This window comes from Centropristis striata, chromosome 4, assembly GCF_030273125.1.
Source record: "Centropristis striata isolate RG_2023a ecotype Rhode Island chromosome 4, C.striata_1.0, whole genome shotgun sequence".
In the NCBI taxonomy this organism is placed as follows: Eukaryota; Metazoa; Chordata; class Actinopteri; order Perciformes; family Serranidae; genus Centropristis; species Centropristis striata.
The window spans coordinates 42,636,678-42,652,611 of record NC_081520.1 but is presented as its reverse complement, the minus strand read 5'-3'; the positions used below and the strand labels follow the sequence as shown (position 1 = coordinate 42,652,611).

The window sequence follows — 15,934 nt, the reverse complement described above, 5'->3', positions numbered from 1 at the left end:
TATATAACTCAGCTTAAAATTCAGGGGCATAAAAGTCAGAAAAAGACACGCTGGTCCTATAACATATATACACACCAGGTACTGTAACACTGTGAGAGCAGCATGAGAAGGAAAGGTCTTTGCCTCTATGTGAAGTTGTGAGCACAGAGGGACTCTTGGTATTCAACAAACAGAGTGAAAGAATTGGATTTTGAAAAAACAACAAAAAAGAAATGGACCCCTAAATTCCTGGGAATGATTGGTGTGGTTTATATCATGAAAACAAACTCACAAATAAAACTAAGGGATTTAAATTGCCCATTTGGTGAAGAGAAGAAGAAAGTAACATTCTTTTTGAGCTAATGTGTAACACATTTGTCTTTGACCATCATGAATGATTATTTCATCTTCAGACAGAGTTTAACGAAGAGTTTGTGCTGTGTAGTAAATCCTGGAGCACTTAAATCCAAATTAAATGATGAACTACTGATTATTATCACGAGAGAGAGCCAAGATCAAGCTTCAAATCATCCAAGAGCTATGTTAAATAAATCACATAGATGTGCTTCTGCACAAAACACTTTGGTGAACTACTTTTTGTTTTCAAACTTTATCTCCTAAATCAAATAGTGTTGTGTTGGCAGCCGTTAAAATGGCGTGCCCCTCCAGCAGACCACTTCCCCAGTATTTCAGTTCCTCCAGGATTACATGCAGCAGATTACAGGGGGCGGAGGAGCAGAGTGCTCTGCAGGCTGAGCTCCCGTCCCTCTGCGCCTCACACACTGTGGACTCCTCCAGGAGTCAAACTACTGACTGGATGTGGAGCTTTCACTCTTTCATCGGGAATTCTTGAATTATTACAAGTGCAGCACTTCTGTTGTCTACATCTGTTCAAGCCGTGAAGGAAACGTCAGTAAGTAACTTATTTCCCACCCTGCATTATAAAAGTCTACACTATCTGCTAGTTATTATAATATATATATTGCTTGGAAAGAGACTATTTATCAACCTTGCAAAATAATTTGCACGTGATATTTTTATGTTAAACTTTATTATCATGCTGAGTGCACTTACTGTATCAAAATATGTCCTTAATGTCTTTAAATATAAAATAAAAGAGAAATATAGTAACAATTATTAAGTATTAGGGTGCAAGAATGCAATATTGTTGCCTTTATATGCTTTATTGGAAAATCCAACGTTTTGTTTTGAATATGTAGAGTCCTGTTCTATCTATCTATCTATCTATCTATCTATATAGATAGATAGATAGATAGATAGATAGATAGATAGATAGATAGATAGATACATATGTGTGTGTGTGTGTGTGTGTGTGTGTGTGTGTGTGTGTGAAACGACGCTTTGTTTTCAATATTTACATAATTTATAGTTCAGTCTATTTAATTATCTATCTATTTATTGTTTTTATACATATATTTGGAGTGACGCCTAAACACGTGGCCCTTTTTCCTCCAGGTGTGTGTTATTAATGGTTCTACTCTAGCCCCCTAATGGTTCTAGTCTAGCCCCCTAATGGTTCTAGTCTAGCCCCTGGTCCGTGCAGCTGAACCCGGTCCCTGCACCATGAGTGTGTGCGGCTGCAGCGCCTCGTACCTGTGCAGGTGGAGGTGGTCGCTGACGGCTCTGCTGGTCCTGGTCGCGGTGCTGCAGACCACCGGGTCCTGTCCCGGGTCCTGCGCCTGCTACGTCCCCTCAGAGGTGCACTGCACCTTCAGGTACCTGAGCGCGGTACCGGACCACATCCAGCCAGCTGTGGAGAGAATCAACCTGGGGTGAGCTTTCACTCTCCTCCCAGTTTGCAGCAGAATGGAGAAGCTTTATTTCAGGCTCTCTGGGGGATTCAAACCGCAGACTGCAGGAACATTACAAAGAAACTAATGTTAGCTCCATAGACTGTATAAAAGCTTAGCTCGCTTTGTCACAGTTTAAACCAGTTTAAACCAACACAGCTTCAGGTTACACCATGAATGGAACAGAAGAAGTAACTGTCAAAAGTTAAAATATTAAATCACACCGTTGACATTACTAGTAAGCATCATTTTACCTGGAATATCATCACACTGTTAAAATAATCGCCTAAGTCATTTTTTGTCAAATTTGTTTTGTTTTTTTTCCTAAATCATCTCCTCATAGCCACCTATACAGTGTTGGGGGAAGTATTCAGATCCCTTACTTAAGTAAAAGTACTAATACCACACTGTGAAGTTACTCCACTACAAGTAAAAGTCCTGCATTCAAAACTTACTTAAGTAAAAGTACAAAAGTATCAGCATCAAAATGTACTTAAAGTATCAAAAGTAAAAGTACTCGTTATGCAGAATGGACCCAATCAGATTTTGTTTTATATATTCTAAATATATTATTACATTATTTGTAATGTGCCTTTTATGTAACCAGTGTTTTAATTTAGTAAAGACAGGACTCATTGTATCTACTTAAAATACTGTTATGAGGTTTAATTTAAAGTTATTCTAATCACTTTAAATTGATCTTATATTTTATGTTATATCTCAACCTGTAAAGTAACTAAAGCTGTCAACTAAATGTAGTGGAGTAAAAAGTACAATATTTACCTCAAAATGTAGTGGAGTATAAGTATAAAGTTACATAAAATAAAAATACTCAAGTAAAGTACAAATACCTCAAATTTGTACTTAAGTACAGTACTTGAGTAAATGTACTTAGTTACATTCCACCACTGCACCTATAGTAAAATCTCCTCCATCCTCAGCTGATCAGATCATGATTTTACCCCTTTAAGATCATCACTTCTTTGACTATTTTCCACATTGATAGTCATCAGATAAGAACCCAGCAGAGAAGAGCTAGAGGGAGATTGTTTAGTTATCAGTTTAGTTTATCAGAGTTTTATTGTTGACACTAATATCGTTAACACTGTAAGTCTGTCACAAAGTCATGTTCAAAAATTGCCTAAGTCATTTATTCCTCTTAAGTTACATAATTTACACACAGTGTTACTATGCTAATAGCCATCCTTTGTTACATCCTTTTTGAGTGAAATTATCAATAAAGTTTTTTTTCTGTTTCCTGCAAAATTTGAAAAAATGAGTCAGGTGATTATTTTAACAGGGTGACTATGTGATTTTGGGCTAACAAGCTAAGTTAATTTAACCATGTTAGCATTAGCTAACAAGAGTAAATATTAGCAATGTTAGCTGAGGTCAAGTTTAGCAAAGAGCTAAGCAAGACATTTTTTTGTTTTAATATAAATTTTAATTCCAGCTAGCTAATCCTACCTGGGCTAGCTTCCCCTAGCCAAAGGAAAGCTAACGTCGTAGGTGTGAATATGCATTTAGACATAATACCAAACACAAAAAATAGAGTCTCCAAGTAAACTTTCTTTTTTTTGAATGACCCTACCTGATGGTGATATTGGAGTGCGCCATTAAGTTAGTCATAGTGTTACCTCTGTTATATAAAACACAGACAGATTTTAAAAGCTTTTGTCTACAGTTTATCAAGGTGATGCAGCGCTGTGAGGCCTCAGGTGTTTTTAATCTGTCTAATAAAACCTCTTCTGGTCAGAATTAAACCTCCACACAGATTGGTTTGTCATGGCAGGGAAAAGAAATATATATATATAGGCTATGTATATACACACTATATATACAGTATATACACCACATAAAGGACTATAAGATATTATTTAACTGCTGACCAACTACTATAATACCATAAAGCATGTTACAGTAAAACACCATTATAATTACTAGTTGGATACTAGTAATGGCTACTTTTCTTGGGCAATACCAATAAATTATTTCAGTATATGATTTGTGAGAGAAAGTTTGAGTAACTCATTTCTTAGCTCTGTAATTGTTTAAAGAGCAGCAGTGAAACCCACCCAGCATGTTAATATAAAGAGAAAACACAGCAGTGATGGACCTCCAGGTGTTTCCACTCATGTCTCTTGATTAGCCCTGTGATGACTGTAAGGGCACTTAATCAACATCTCATGTTTTCTTCTTACCTCTTAGGGCAGGACAACTGTTTTTGTTTTGTTTTTGTGAGAACATTAGAGACATTATGGGGACATCCTCTATCATGTAGCAGCATCTCTCTCCTCTTCAACCTGAGCACAGGTCTAATGTGGAGGAGTAATTGAAAACACAGTGTGGGTGTGCAGGCCTTTAAATGAGACTGTTTCATTGTTCATTAACTTCCATAAAATATGATGTGGTACATTTAAACGAAGATGTTGAAGGCTGTTTTTCCTCCTCTGTTTTAGGTACAACAGCATTACTGTCTTGAGGGAAAATGATCTTTCAGGACTTGAGAATTTAGAGTTGTTGATGTTGCATAGCAACACTATCCACAGTATTGATGACAGAGCCTTCCAAGACCTCAAGTCCCTCCAGGTAATGTGTTTGTCAGTCTCCTGTGAAGAGTTTTCAGTTCTGTGTTGTAATACTGGAATACAAGTTGACTGTACTGGAATTTCAAAACCATATAATAGTGTGAAAAGCATGCCAGTCGATGGTTTTGTTTAATACTTTTATGATGACACATCTGATTTTTTAAATAAAAATTAAATACCACACGCCTCACAATGAGGGTATTATTGTGGGGCTTACATAGTGAATCCCATTATATTCCACTTTTATTCATTTTGTATAACAGATGCTCGCCAATAACTGATTGCTTGCATTCTTCCAGACTAAATAAATGATTTTCATATTATTCTGCTGTCTTGACATTTCATGCTATCTCTCAGTGATGTGCTGTTGTGTGTTTATATAATACTATTCAGTCAACATTCCTTTAAACAACATCTCCAACTTGTCAATCATGTTCTCACAGGTCCTGAAGATGTCCTTTAACAAAGTAAAGGAAATCAAGAAAGAGACGCTTAAAGGCCTGGAAAGTCTGCTGAGACTCCACATGGACCACAACAGCATTGAGTTCATCAGCCCAGAGGCTTTCTACGGCCTGACCAAACTACAGCTGGTCCATCTGGAGGGAAACCAGCTTCAGCAGCTCCACCCAGACACCTTCATCACACTGAGGCACAGCCAGGTGTTCAAGGTGTCCTCAGTCAGAAACATCCACCTGTCAGACAACCTGCTCACCACTCTGCCTGGAGATATCTTCTCAGGCTGCAGCCAGTTAGAGAACCTCTTCCTCCATGGCAACCCATGGACCTGTGACTGTCGTATGAAGTGGTTCTCAGTGTGGGCCCAGAGGAACACCGGTGAGGAGTTCATATTCAATACACACATCTGTTACTTTAATAGCTTATTTCACTCAGACTTCAAGCCATTTACACAGAAATGTAGAATGGGTTCTTAATAAATGTTTGCACACCCCTGCAGAACATTTTTGGAAGGGTGGATAAATACTTAGACAAACCTAAATTTCAGCGGATCCTCTCCTGAAAAATGTATGTTTATCCACTGAAATATTTTGTTTAATCTGATGTCATACATCCAGGTCATAGGTCATAACTAGCTTGCTGAATGCAAAATGTGGGAACATCTTATCAATTTGGTTTCTTAGCATCCAAAATTGTGCACCATGACGGCTAACTGACTCACCAAATAAAGGACAATAAATGGCTTGAGTTTGCCCAGCAGCTAGACTATGTTGGATGGTAATGTAGCTGACAGTTACTAAACAATCCATAAACTAAACCAAACCGAAATGTGATTTAGCTGTTGTTGACTAGAACCATCTTTATCTTATCCCAGCTGGGCAATCTCAAGCCAAATACTGTAGCTTCTCTGTCTGGATAGGTTTTTCATTATTTGTAGCAAATGGAACCCATCAACACAGATAATTCACAACATACCAGGTGTGCATAGTCGTCATGCAGAAATTTACAGGCAGATTTTCCAGCCTTCCAAACCGCTTTTAAAGTGGTATGTTTTCCTCCTATAAGCTAATAATGCATGGAATTGTATCCAACGTAAGAAAGGCACAGCCAAGGAAAGCTTATAAATCTTTGCAGAGACAATGCTGGAGGCAGAGATCATATCATCTTCTCATCATGAGGGCTGCAGAACACACGAAACACACGAAACACACGAAACACACAGAGGAACAAGCCTTACACCATCCATTCATGACTTGGCTTATGTAAAAGTCAACTCATAAATTACAATTCTGTTTGATGACTATGATCTTTTCTGGTTCACAGGTTTTACTGATCAGTTTTGGTTTCCCATAATGTGGAAACTGGAAATGTTCTTTTCATACATGCAACCAACTAAACTCTACAACTCCCCATTTAAATGTTTCCAGGTGTACTAAAATGCAAGCGAGACAGGAGATATCCCAGAGGCCAGCTGTGTCCTGTTTGTGAAAATCCTGCCCCTTACCACAACAGACCTCTATCCCATCTCCCTGGTGATGCCTTCACGTGTACAAAACCCTGGATACAACCCCATCTAAAGCAGAAAAACATCAGCCTGGATGAGGGGGACTTCACTCCAGTTTCCCCCAAGGACTTCATCGCCCCATTAGGCTCCATACAAATGAACCTGACGGACCAATTTCACAATGATGCCAGTCTGTCCTGCACCGTCCAGAGACCCTCTGCTTTGGAGAACCTAACACAAACCTTCGAGGTGGAGCAGGGAAACAATGTCACTGTGCTTTCTGCTGGCATAACTACATATTTGGTGTGTAACATGGACTATGAACACATACAGCAGCTGTGGCAGATCCTAGCCACCTACAGTGACTTTCCCATGACTCTGGAGAGAGGCTTTATGCTGGCCAGAAGCCCAGAAATGGTGTACAGGTACAGTCAGATAAAAACAAAGGAGGGAGAGGAAGGAATCCACACAAACATTGTGGCGGACATTAAAACTTCCCCAGCATGGTTGATGCAGGGCGAGGTCAGCTTCCAGCTTGATCGCACTACGACTACTTTCTCTACTCTACACATTAAGTACCAGACGGTGGTGAACCTTCGCGTGGAAAACACATCACCTAAGAGGGACCGCTATGCCTGGACCATGATCAAGAGGGACAATCAGACCAAGACTGAGCACGCTGTAGTTACAGGTGAGATATAGAAATGAATGCTCAGTTTCTGTTTTGACCTTCACTTAAGCCCGCATTTATGTATTTAACCCTTAACTGATGCATACAAATCTAATAATAATAATACTTGATATATTTTGTTCATGTTAAACATTCCTGTAGGTGGTGTGGCACAGTTGAACTGTCTAATCCAGGGTGAGCCAAAGCCATTATTGGAGTGGATTTTACCAGACGGGAGTAAGGTCAGAGCTCCTTACTCCAGTGAGGACAGGAGGATCATCATTTCTGCTGAAGGAAAGCTCACCCTGCTGGGTGCAGATGCTTCAGACACTGGCCTCTACCGCTGCATCGCCACTAACTACCTGGATGCAGACATCCTTGTCTTTCGAGTGACAGTCCTGTCCCCCGATGTGGAAGAAGCTGAGGTCAACGGTATCCAACTCTCAAGGCCGCTGGGTGAACGTCTAGTATTTGACTGTAGCTCCTCAGGGAGTCCCGAGGCCTCGGCACAGTGGGTCCTCCCTGACCACTCGGTGCTGGATCAGCCTCATGGGAACAGGAAAGTGTATCAGAATGGAACCTTGCTGATTCAGGGTCTCACAGCGAGGGACAGAGGATTTTACAGGTGTTTGGTTTCTAATCACCTTGGAGTTGATCTGCTGGTGTCTCAGGTGACAGTGACTGGAGAAACATCTGAAAGGGTGGTAGTTTTGGACAGTGATGGCTCTGGGGTGGAAATGGAAGACAAGGTTGACCCAAGCTTCACTGAAAACACAGTCACCATTAATGAGATCCCCTCTTCCAGTCCTTCTGACAGAACTAGTCAGGAATCCAGGACCATCACCTCAGATCGACCGTACCCCAGACTCAGGAGTAGAGGAGGTTCTGGAGGCAGACTGGGACAGAGAAGAAGAGGGTCCGTCAGCAGCAGACGCACCTGGAGTAGCAGGGTGTTTGATAAAGCTTCCAGGAAAGTGGACCCACATACATTTGCAAAATTAATGAAAAAAGCTCAAGACGGATCACGAATAAAGACTGGAACAGAGAAAGAAGGGTTAAAATATGAAGACTCAAACATCGGTCTTTCTGGTGATGATGAAATTGGATCTGGTGAGGACCACAGTGAAGATCATCTCATCATTGTGCCAAGTATAGTCAGACCAACTACAGATAATCCCCAGAGAGGAAGAATATTTGGACAAGAGAACGAGCAGCCTGAAACTATAACGCCCACTCACACTGATCAGGGTGGTAATGTACACGAGCCAACAACAGAGTCATATATGCAGTCAGATTCTACAACAGAAATGTGGGAAAGCCAAAGTGATGCAGTCACACCGTATAACACAATCTCTAGTTTTGATGAGGCCACTGATTTTTATGCTGTGGAAGGCTCAAACAGGCACCCAATCACTCTCCAACTCACTGTGACAGACACGTCACGAGAAACTCAATTGCAGTTCTCAGGAGAACAACCTGCAGAGCCAGAGACTTCCACTGGGGCAGTACTCTCATTTACCACAGACCCTCATGTCACTCCAATGAGGGATGGCCCAGGCCCAGTGGAGCTAGTCCTTCACACATCTACAGACCCAGAGAGCCGGACGACATTCACAGCCGTCACCACCACAGAGAGACGGCAAGATGAGATCACCTTTCACACAACCCAAACCATCAGATCCCCACGCCTGCCTGCAGGATCCACCATCATCTCCCGGCAGCAGATCCAAATCATCCCACACAAGAACAGCAGAGGAGGGGGGCGCAGGAGGACCTTCCAAGGCCGCAGGAGGTTCATTAAACCCAACAGGATCACTGACATACAGTCGATTATCAATAAACTTAAACAGCCCTCAGCGAAGAAGGAAGGGAACGCCACAGTGCCTTATAGGATTGAACTGACCACAGGTAAGCAACCTCAGCAACCTTGTTTTGTATGTTAATAGAGCCATTGTTAATTGCTTCATTCTTTGGTGTGTGCTTCTTGACTTGATATTTTATATATCTCTGTTTCCTTTTCCTCTCAGAATGTGAATGCGATGAAGGCAAAAAGAAGACCGTGTCCACTGATCTCCAGGTGGTCACACCCACGGTTTCCTCCAGTTCATCTTTACACAGAACAGAGAGACCTGCTTCTACACAAAAGCCTGCAGCTTCAACCACAAACTATTACATTACTTCAAATGCTCCATTCATCCATTCAGAGTCTAGACAAGAGGTTTCCAGTGGCTACATAACCTCTGCTGATGCCCCTGAGTTTGACCCGACTGTCAATCCATTTCTGACCACAAATAAAGAACCATCAATCTCCACCACAGCCTCAACTACCACCGCCTCTAAGGTCATCCGTGGACGGATTCCATGGAACAGGCTGTTTGGAGGCAGAGACAGGGAAAGTATCCTGGGCCGGCTAAAGAAGCCATATATCACCCGAAAAACCACAACTACAGCTCAAACCACAACAGGGATCCCAACCACAACCCCTGCTGCTACACCCACTGCTAACTCACTGTCTGAACCTGAGACTCTGTCTCCATCCAGACACACAGAGAGCAAAGAAGGTTCAATAGATGATGACTATGGAGATTTGTCCTCTGCAGATTTTGAGTTCACAACAGTGCAGCCCAGCTTTGACCATCTAACTACTACCAACCCATCATATTACTCCAAGTCTGCCACCACGGCTGAAACACCACCAGAATCACAGACTCTACCTTCCCCACCTACTGTCAGACCTCCTTCAGTTGAAAGTCCAGATGAAGCTTTATCCTCTGGGTCTGGGGGACTACCTGATAGCTGGTTAGTAATCAAACAGAGGCCTGGCGGGACAAGAGGACGACAAGGGCGGAGAAGGAGGCCCTTCAGGGGCAGGAGACCCTTCAAGAAACCTGCAATCACTAAATTACACCCTGCTGCTACAACTGAGGCTTTAACTACAACTATAGAAACTACAATGGAGACAACAACATTACCACAACGGACTGTTTCCCTCTACAAGCCTCTTTTCACACCATCTAGGAATGAGGACAGAGCTCCAGTAGTTGTATCCACTGACCAAACATCAAAGGAGGAGACTGACTTATATGAGGAAACTGACTGGAGTACATCAAGCAATTTAGCAGCCGAAACTACAACCAAGACGCCTACATTTACCCCCACCACCACATTCATGCCAATTACCACAAAAGTGCCTCACACGACAGCGCGGAGTAAAGTCCACAGCAACATCAGACCGCCAACACAGAGGAACACTGGTCACCCCACTCAGAGGCCACCAGTGGGAAGGATTAGACCCACTGTGCAGAGTAATAGTGCCAGAGATAAAGGCCATGACACAATTACCATCATTACAGCTGAGCAGGGATACACTACCAGCGCCAGTGTTGCTGGCTTTGAACACACTTCAAAGGTCACGATGAGCAAACCTAAGATAATTGGAGGCAATGCAGCCAGCTTCACCGTGTTATCCAACTCTGATGCTTTCCTGCCATGTGAGGCTGTTGGAAACCCTCAGCCAACTATCACCTGGAAGCGCTTCTCCACAGCCACAGGTACAGAAACAGTTTCATTAGTCGTTAGTATTTAGTCGAACAAAATACTGAAGCATCCGTCATGTTCTTCAGATTTCTTTGGGCAGGGGGGGTTCTGAATTACTGTTTGTTTTTATTATAAACTTGTGGTTTCTATTATGTGAGTTTATTTGGTATGTTGGATAACAAGTCCAAAAAAACCCAAATTTTTTTAAAAAAGTGATTACAAATCAAAATAGAGAAGAAGAACTTATAAATAATATACAATTCATGTTTTTTGTTGTTGTTTTGAATCCATAATTGTGTAAATAAAGATGTAAGTATTGTTCCAAGGTGTTTTTAAGTTGAATGTTTCTTAAAATAAATGATTCCTCTCTCCTTCAGGAAGCACTGTTACCGTCTCAGGGCGAATGGGAAAGTTTGAGGTGTTGAGCAACGGCACGCTGTTAATCCAGAACGCCAACATTAAGGACCGGGGCCAGTACCTCTGTTTAGCAGAGAATGATTATGGATCAGATAAACTTCTCGTCACCCTCTCTGTGGTGGCCTACCCCTCACGCATTCTGGAGCCAAAGATGCGTGAGATCAAGTCTCATGCAGGAAACTCTGTAGAGATGAAATGTAAAGCAGAGGGACGGCCCACACCCATGATCTCCTGGATCCTGGCCAACCGAACCCAGGTCAGAGGTCAAAACACAGAGAAGGGAAGGGTATCCGTATCTGCTGATGGGACTCTGGTCATTGAGCAGGTGTCTGTTTATGACAGAGGTCATTATAAATGCATCGCCAGTAATCCAGCTGGAGCAGACACCGCCACAGTCCGCCTACAGGTGGTGGCCGCTCCCCCAGGTATCCTGGAGGAGAAACGGCAGCAGGTGAAAGCAGCTGCAAGGCAAAACTTGTGGCTCCCCTGCACTGGCCAAGGCAGCCCTCAGCCTGTCATTCACTGGGTCCTCCATGATGGGTCAATGGTACGATCTAATGGACCCAGCAGAGACTCCAGGATATCAGTCTATGGGAATGGAACCCTCTATATTCAGGATGTGATGACAGCAGACAGCGGCAAATATGAATGTATTGCTACCAGCTCTACTGGCTCAGAAAGGAGGGTGGTCACTCTGATGGTAGACCGGCTAGAGTCTGCTCCTCAAATAGTGGAGACGTCCCAGCGCAGGACAGTGTTGTTCTTTGAGGACCAGCTGAGACTGAACTGTTCAGCTACTGGAGACCCTAAACCCAGGATCATCTGGAGGCTGCCCTCTAAAGCTGTGGTGGACCAGTGGCACAGGTAGAAAAGAAAAAATCAGTGGCAGCAATGCACAGAGAATAGATAGTAGAATTTACAGCAAACTTATCAGTAAAAGCTGAAACAGACATTAGCCCCCTTTAGACTGCTGTTTACGTCATTTACGCCTTTGTAATGTTTTGCCTGCAATCTAAATGCACCAGAGGCGTGATGAGGTTTGGAGTGCATAGCAAAATTCATGCCATAAGGCAATTGTTAAGATAAACAAATGATTAAGATAAGTTGGTAATAACACGTAAACAAAGAGATACAACTAAGTGACCTCTGCAGTGGATATATTATCTAATCTATCTATTGATTATCAATGGAGTGTGACTGTGGATGTCAAAAAACATAGCCCAGAAAAAAGTATTTGGAGGATTCTCTAAATAACCGGTTTTATAACAGTTATTGTATTATTGTATGTGTTACGTGAATGAGTTCACTTGTATTAATCAGGCTTTATTCTTTCCATTTCAAATACTAAGTTTATTTTCCGTCATTTTTTCCAGGATGGGCAGCAGAATTCAGGTCCTGGATAATGGCACTCTGATTGTTAGCACTGTGACTGAAAAAGACGCTGGAGACTATCTCTGTGTGGCACGAAACAGGATCGGTGATGACCTCCAGCTCATGAAGGTCAGTGTGTCAATGACAGCTGCCAAGATAGAGCCGAAGCTCTACGGGAAGAAGCAGGTACCCTACGGGAAAGACTTCAAGGTGGACTGTAAAGCCTCCGGAGCACCAAAGCCAGATATCTCTTGGGGTCTACCAGACGGCACACTGGTCAACAGCGCCCTTCAGTCTGACGCCAGCAGTGGAGGAGGCCGAGCACGGCGCTATACACTGTTTGACAATGGAACTCTCTACCTGAACCAGGTAAGCAATGACATGTCATCTTCCTCTATGGAAAATAAAAACAACAGATTTACATGGCCGTGTTGTTTCTCCCTTAGGTTGGTATGTCGGAGGAAGGGGACTACACCTGCTATGCTGAGAACCAGGTGGGCAAGGATGAGATGCATTTACATATCACCGTGGTTACCGCTGCCCCCCGGATACGTCCAACCGGCCAGACGTATGCCAGGGTGAAGCCTGGAGGGAACATCCGCTTCGACTGTGAAGCCCTCGGGGAGCCAAAACCCAAGATCCTTTGGATGCTGCCCACTAATGATGTCATCGCAGCATCTAGTGAACGCTACCTGATGCATGTTAATGGCTCCCTAGATATCAGGGATGCGAAGCTTATCGATGCTGGGGAATATGTTTGTATGGCTCGAAACCCTGCTGGAGAAGATAGAAAAATCTACAAGCTTGATATAGAAGGGAATCCACCTGTGATCAATGGCTACCGGCAGAACAGGACTGTGATCAGAGATGTAGCTGCTAAATACTCCAGGAAGTTAATTGACTGTAAAGCTGAGGGGGATCCCACACCGAGCATCACTTGGATTATGCCAGACAACATTTTTCTGATGGCACCATACTTTGGCAGCAGGATTAGTGTGCACCATAATGGGACATTAGAGATTCGTAACGTGCGGCCAACAGATACAGCCGAGTTCATCTGCATGGCGAGGAATGATGGAGGAGAGGCGGTGATGGTGGTGCAGCTGGAGGTGAGCAGTGTACTCCGAAGGCCGATTTTCAAGAACCCCTTCAATGAACGCATTGTGTCACGGATTGGGAGAACCACAGTTCTGAACTGCTCTGCTGATGGATACCCGGCGCCAGAGATCACTTGGACTTTGCCTAATGGAACACGGATTACTAGTGGCCACCACCTGGTTACCAATGGGACTCTAGTCATCTACAGTCCTGGCAAAGAAGATGCTGGGAAGTACCGCTGCGGCGCCAAGAATTACATGGGCTACATCGAGAAGCTAATCATTTTGGATGTTGGGCAAAAACCTTACATCCTGACCAGGCCTCGGGGAATCATACGCAGTATGTCTGGAGAACCTCTCTTCCTTCATTGTCTATCTGATGGGAGTCCAAGACCCAGAATCTACTGGACCATCCCTGGTGGACACACTCTCACACGGCCTCAAGTCCTCGGACGCTACCAGTTACTGCAGAACGGTACTTTGGTTGTTCAAGATACGACTCTGCACGACCGAGGCAGCTACGTCTGCAGGGCTCGGAGCGATGCTGGGGAGGCGGTGCTCACCGTCCCTGTGATTATCATCGCCTACCCTCCACGGATCACAGCAGGACCCCCTCCCAGTGTGAAGGCAGCCACCGGGAGCCCTCTCCAACTCAACTGTGCCGCCCATGGAATCCCCAAGCCGGAGATCACCTGGGAGCTGCCCGATGGTTCGGTTCTGTCAGCAGCAGAACAGGGTCGGCCCATGGGCAGCGAGATGCTCCACCCCCAGGGAACACTCATCATCCAGAGACCCAAGGCCTCAGACTCTGGCACATACAAGTGCCTGGCCAAAAACCACCTGGGTACAGACTCAAAGGTCACATATGTACATATATTGTGAGAAATAGACTAAGGGAGGACGGTGGCATATTGGAATGTAAACATTAACAGCTTGTGTCGGCGAGGTTCAGTGCATGTTTTTCACGTGGATATGTGAGGATCGCTGCTTGAGGAATATTATTATAAAAGTGACAAGTGGATTAAAAAAATAAACGGAGCACAAGAAGAGAAAGGAAACAGACATTTTATAGGGAAAGGGTGTTGTTTTTTTAACTGGAAAACCCAGCCTGGGGCAAGAAAGTTGTTATTGTAACTTTGGAACTGGGGGTCTGGAAATTCATAGGTGGTTCTCATTTGGGGAGGTTCTCATGGGAGCAAAAGGCCAGAGTCTAACTGAAAATGATTTCTCTGACCAGGCATTGGTGGCCTCACATGGGGATACAATTACAGCACATACAGACAGGGAGAAAGAAACTGTGTAACAGATTGAAAGAAAGAAAAAAATGTTCCCAAGAGCCTTTTGATTCCCTTCAGACATTGGTCAGAAGTTGTTGCTGTCATGGCACATTGCTTTGTTGTTCAATAGCAAACAAAAGAGACAACAGGCAGAGTATATAGTAAATATCTTTCAAGAGCATTTTTTGGAATTTCACAGTGGGGAAAAAAGTCTAGTTTTACACTGGATAGATATCTGCATGGACATTACAGTGCTTTTATCACACAAATCAGATCTCTTTATTAAACATTTTATAATTCTGATGGCATTTCTTTATGTCTATTCACAGTGCAGTTCATTGGTCAAAAAAAAATACAAAAACTCACCATCACTCTATTGTGTTGTACACAAGAATTTACAGTAATGTTATACATTATGCTAATCTGTAATAATACAGTATATGTATATCTATTTGTAGTATCTACTTTATTAAAGTATGAGAGACTAAATGAAAGTTTAAAGAAACATGCTTCATGTCTTTTTAATGTTTTTATTGTGCTGTTTGATAGACCAAAATATTTTAATGTAGACCTGTGCATCACTATTGAACTTATTCATTATGTTATTACTAGTGAGCTGTTATAATTCTGTTGTGATGAAGTTGTCCCTCCCTACAGGAGCAGGTTCTGGCTTTGACTGCTGTAGAAATCTTCCAGACACACAGTTTTAACTCTCCAGCTGTGAAAATAGTTCTTTTCCCAACTCTTCAGTGTGCACGAGCCACCGGGGAGCCTTTGATTTCTGTTTGTGATTGAGTGCTGATTTTACTGCCCTCCTGCAACTTACACAGATAGATGGTGTTGAGACAGAAATGGAGGGACAGAGACATTAAAATATAAATCTATACGTAATTTATCATAAAATATTCTTATTTCCACTGTTTTAATAAAACAATAATATATTACATAAAACACTAAAACCTAAATCAATAATGGTGAATTTACTATCTTGAGATACAAAATATGATACTATAGAGCATCTAAAGTCTGTGTTTGTCATTTTAAGGGCATTTTCCCGCCTTTAGGGCTCCAACTGGAACCTCTCAGGAAGTAAATTGCACTAATTGTGAATCGCCTGTAATGATGCACATTTAAACTAAAACTTCCTTTTTGCAGGGCCTCATAAATAATGCTGTGACTTGTAATGAGGTTATATATATTTATACTAATTAGGAAAACTGCATCAAA

At 42.7% G+C, this 15,934-nt stretch overlaps 1 protein-coding gene across 1 annotated transcript; it reads left to right on the top strand.

Moving 5' to 3' along the window:
* Positions 1 to 1,563: 1,563 nt before the first annotated feature.
* igsf10 (immunoglobulin superfamily, member 10) lies at positions 1,564 to 14,347 on the top strand. The gene is made up of 9 exons (XM_059331664.1): positions 1,564 to 1,772; positions 4,250 to 4,379; positions 4,822 to 5,212; positions 6,262 to 7,029; positions 7,171 to 8,916; positions 9,036 to 10,559; positions 10,923 to 11,826; positions 12,336 to 12,702; positions 12,780 to 14,347. Exons 1-9 carry the CDS (start codon positions 1,564 to 1,566, stop codon positions 14,310 to 14,312), a joined length of 7,572 nt encoding a protein of 2,523 aa, XP_059187647.1. The 3' UTR covers positions 14,313 to 14,347.
* Positions 14,348 to 15,934: the final 1,587 nt, after the last annotated feature.

Bases quoted from the DNA above. Each gene is read 5' to 3' on its own strand.
- igsf10 (XM_059331664.1), top strand. From the start codon at position 1,564: ATGAGTGTGTGCGGCTGCAGCGCCTCGTACCTGTGCAGGTGGAGGTGG. The intron at 1,773-4,249 runs GTGAGCTTTCAC...CCTCTGTTTTAG, and splicing joins GTGGAGAGAATCAACCTGGG to GTACAACAGCATTACTGTCT. The intron at 7,030-7,170 runs GTGAGATATAGA...ACATTCCTGTAG, and splicing joins TGAGCACGCTGTAGTTACAG to GTGGTGTGGCACAGTTGAAC.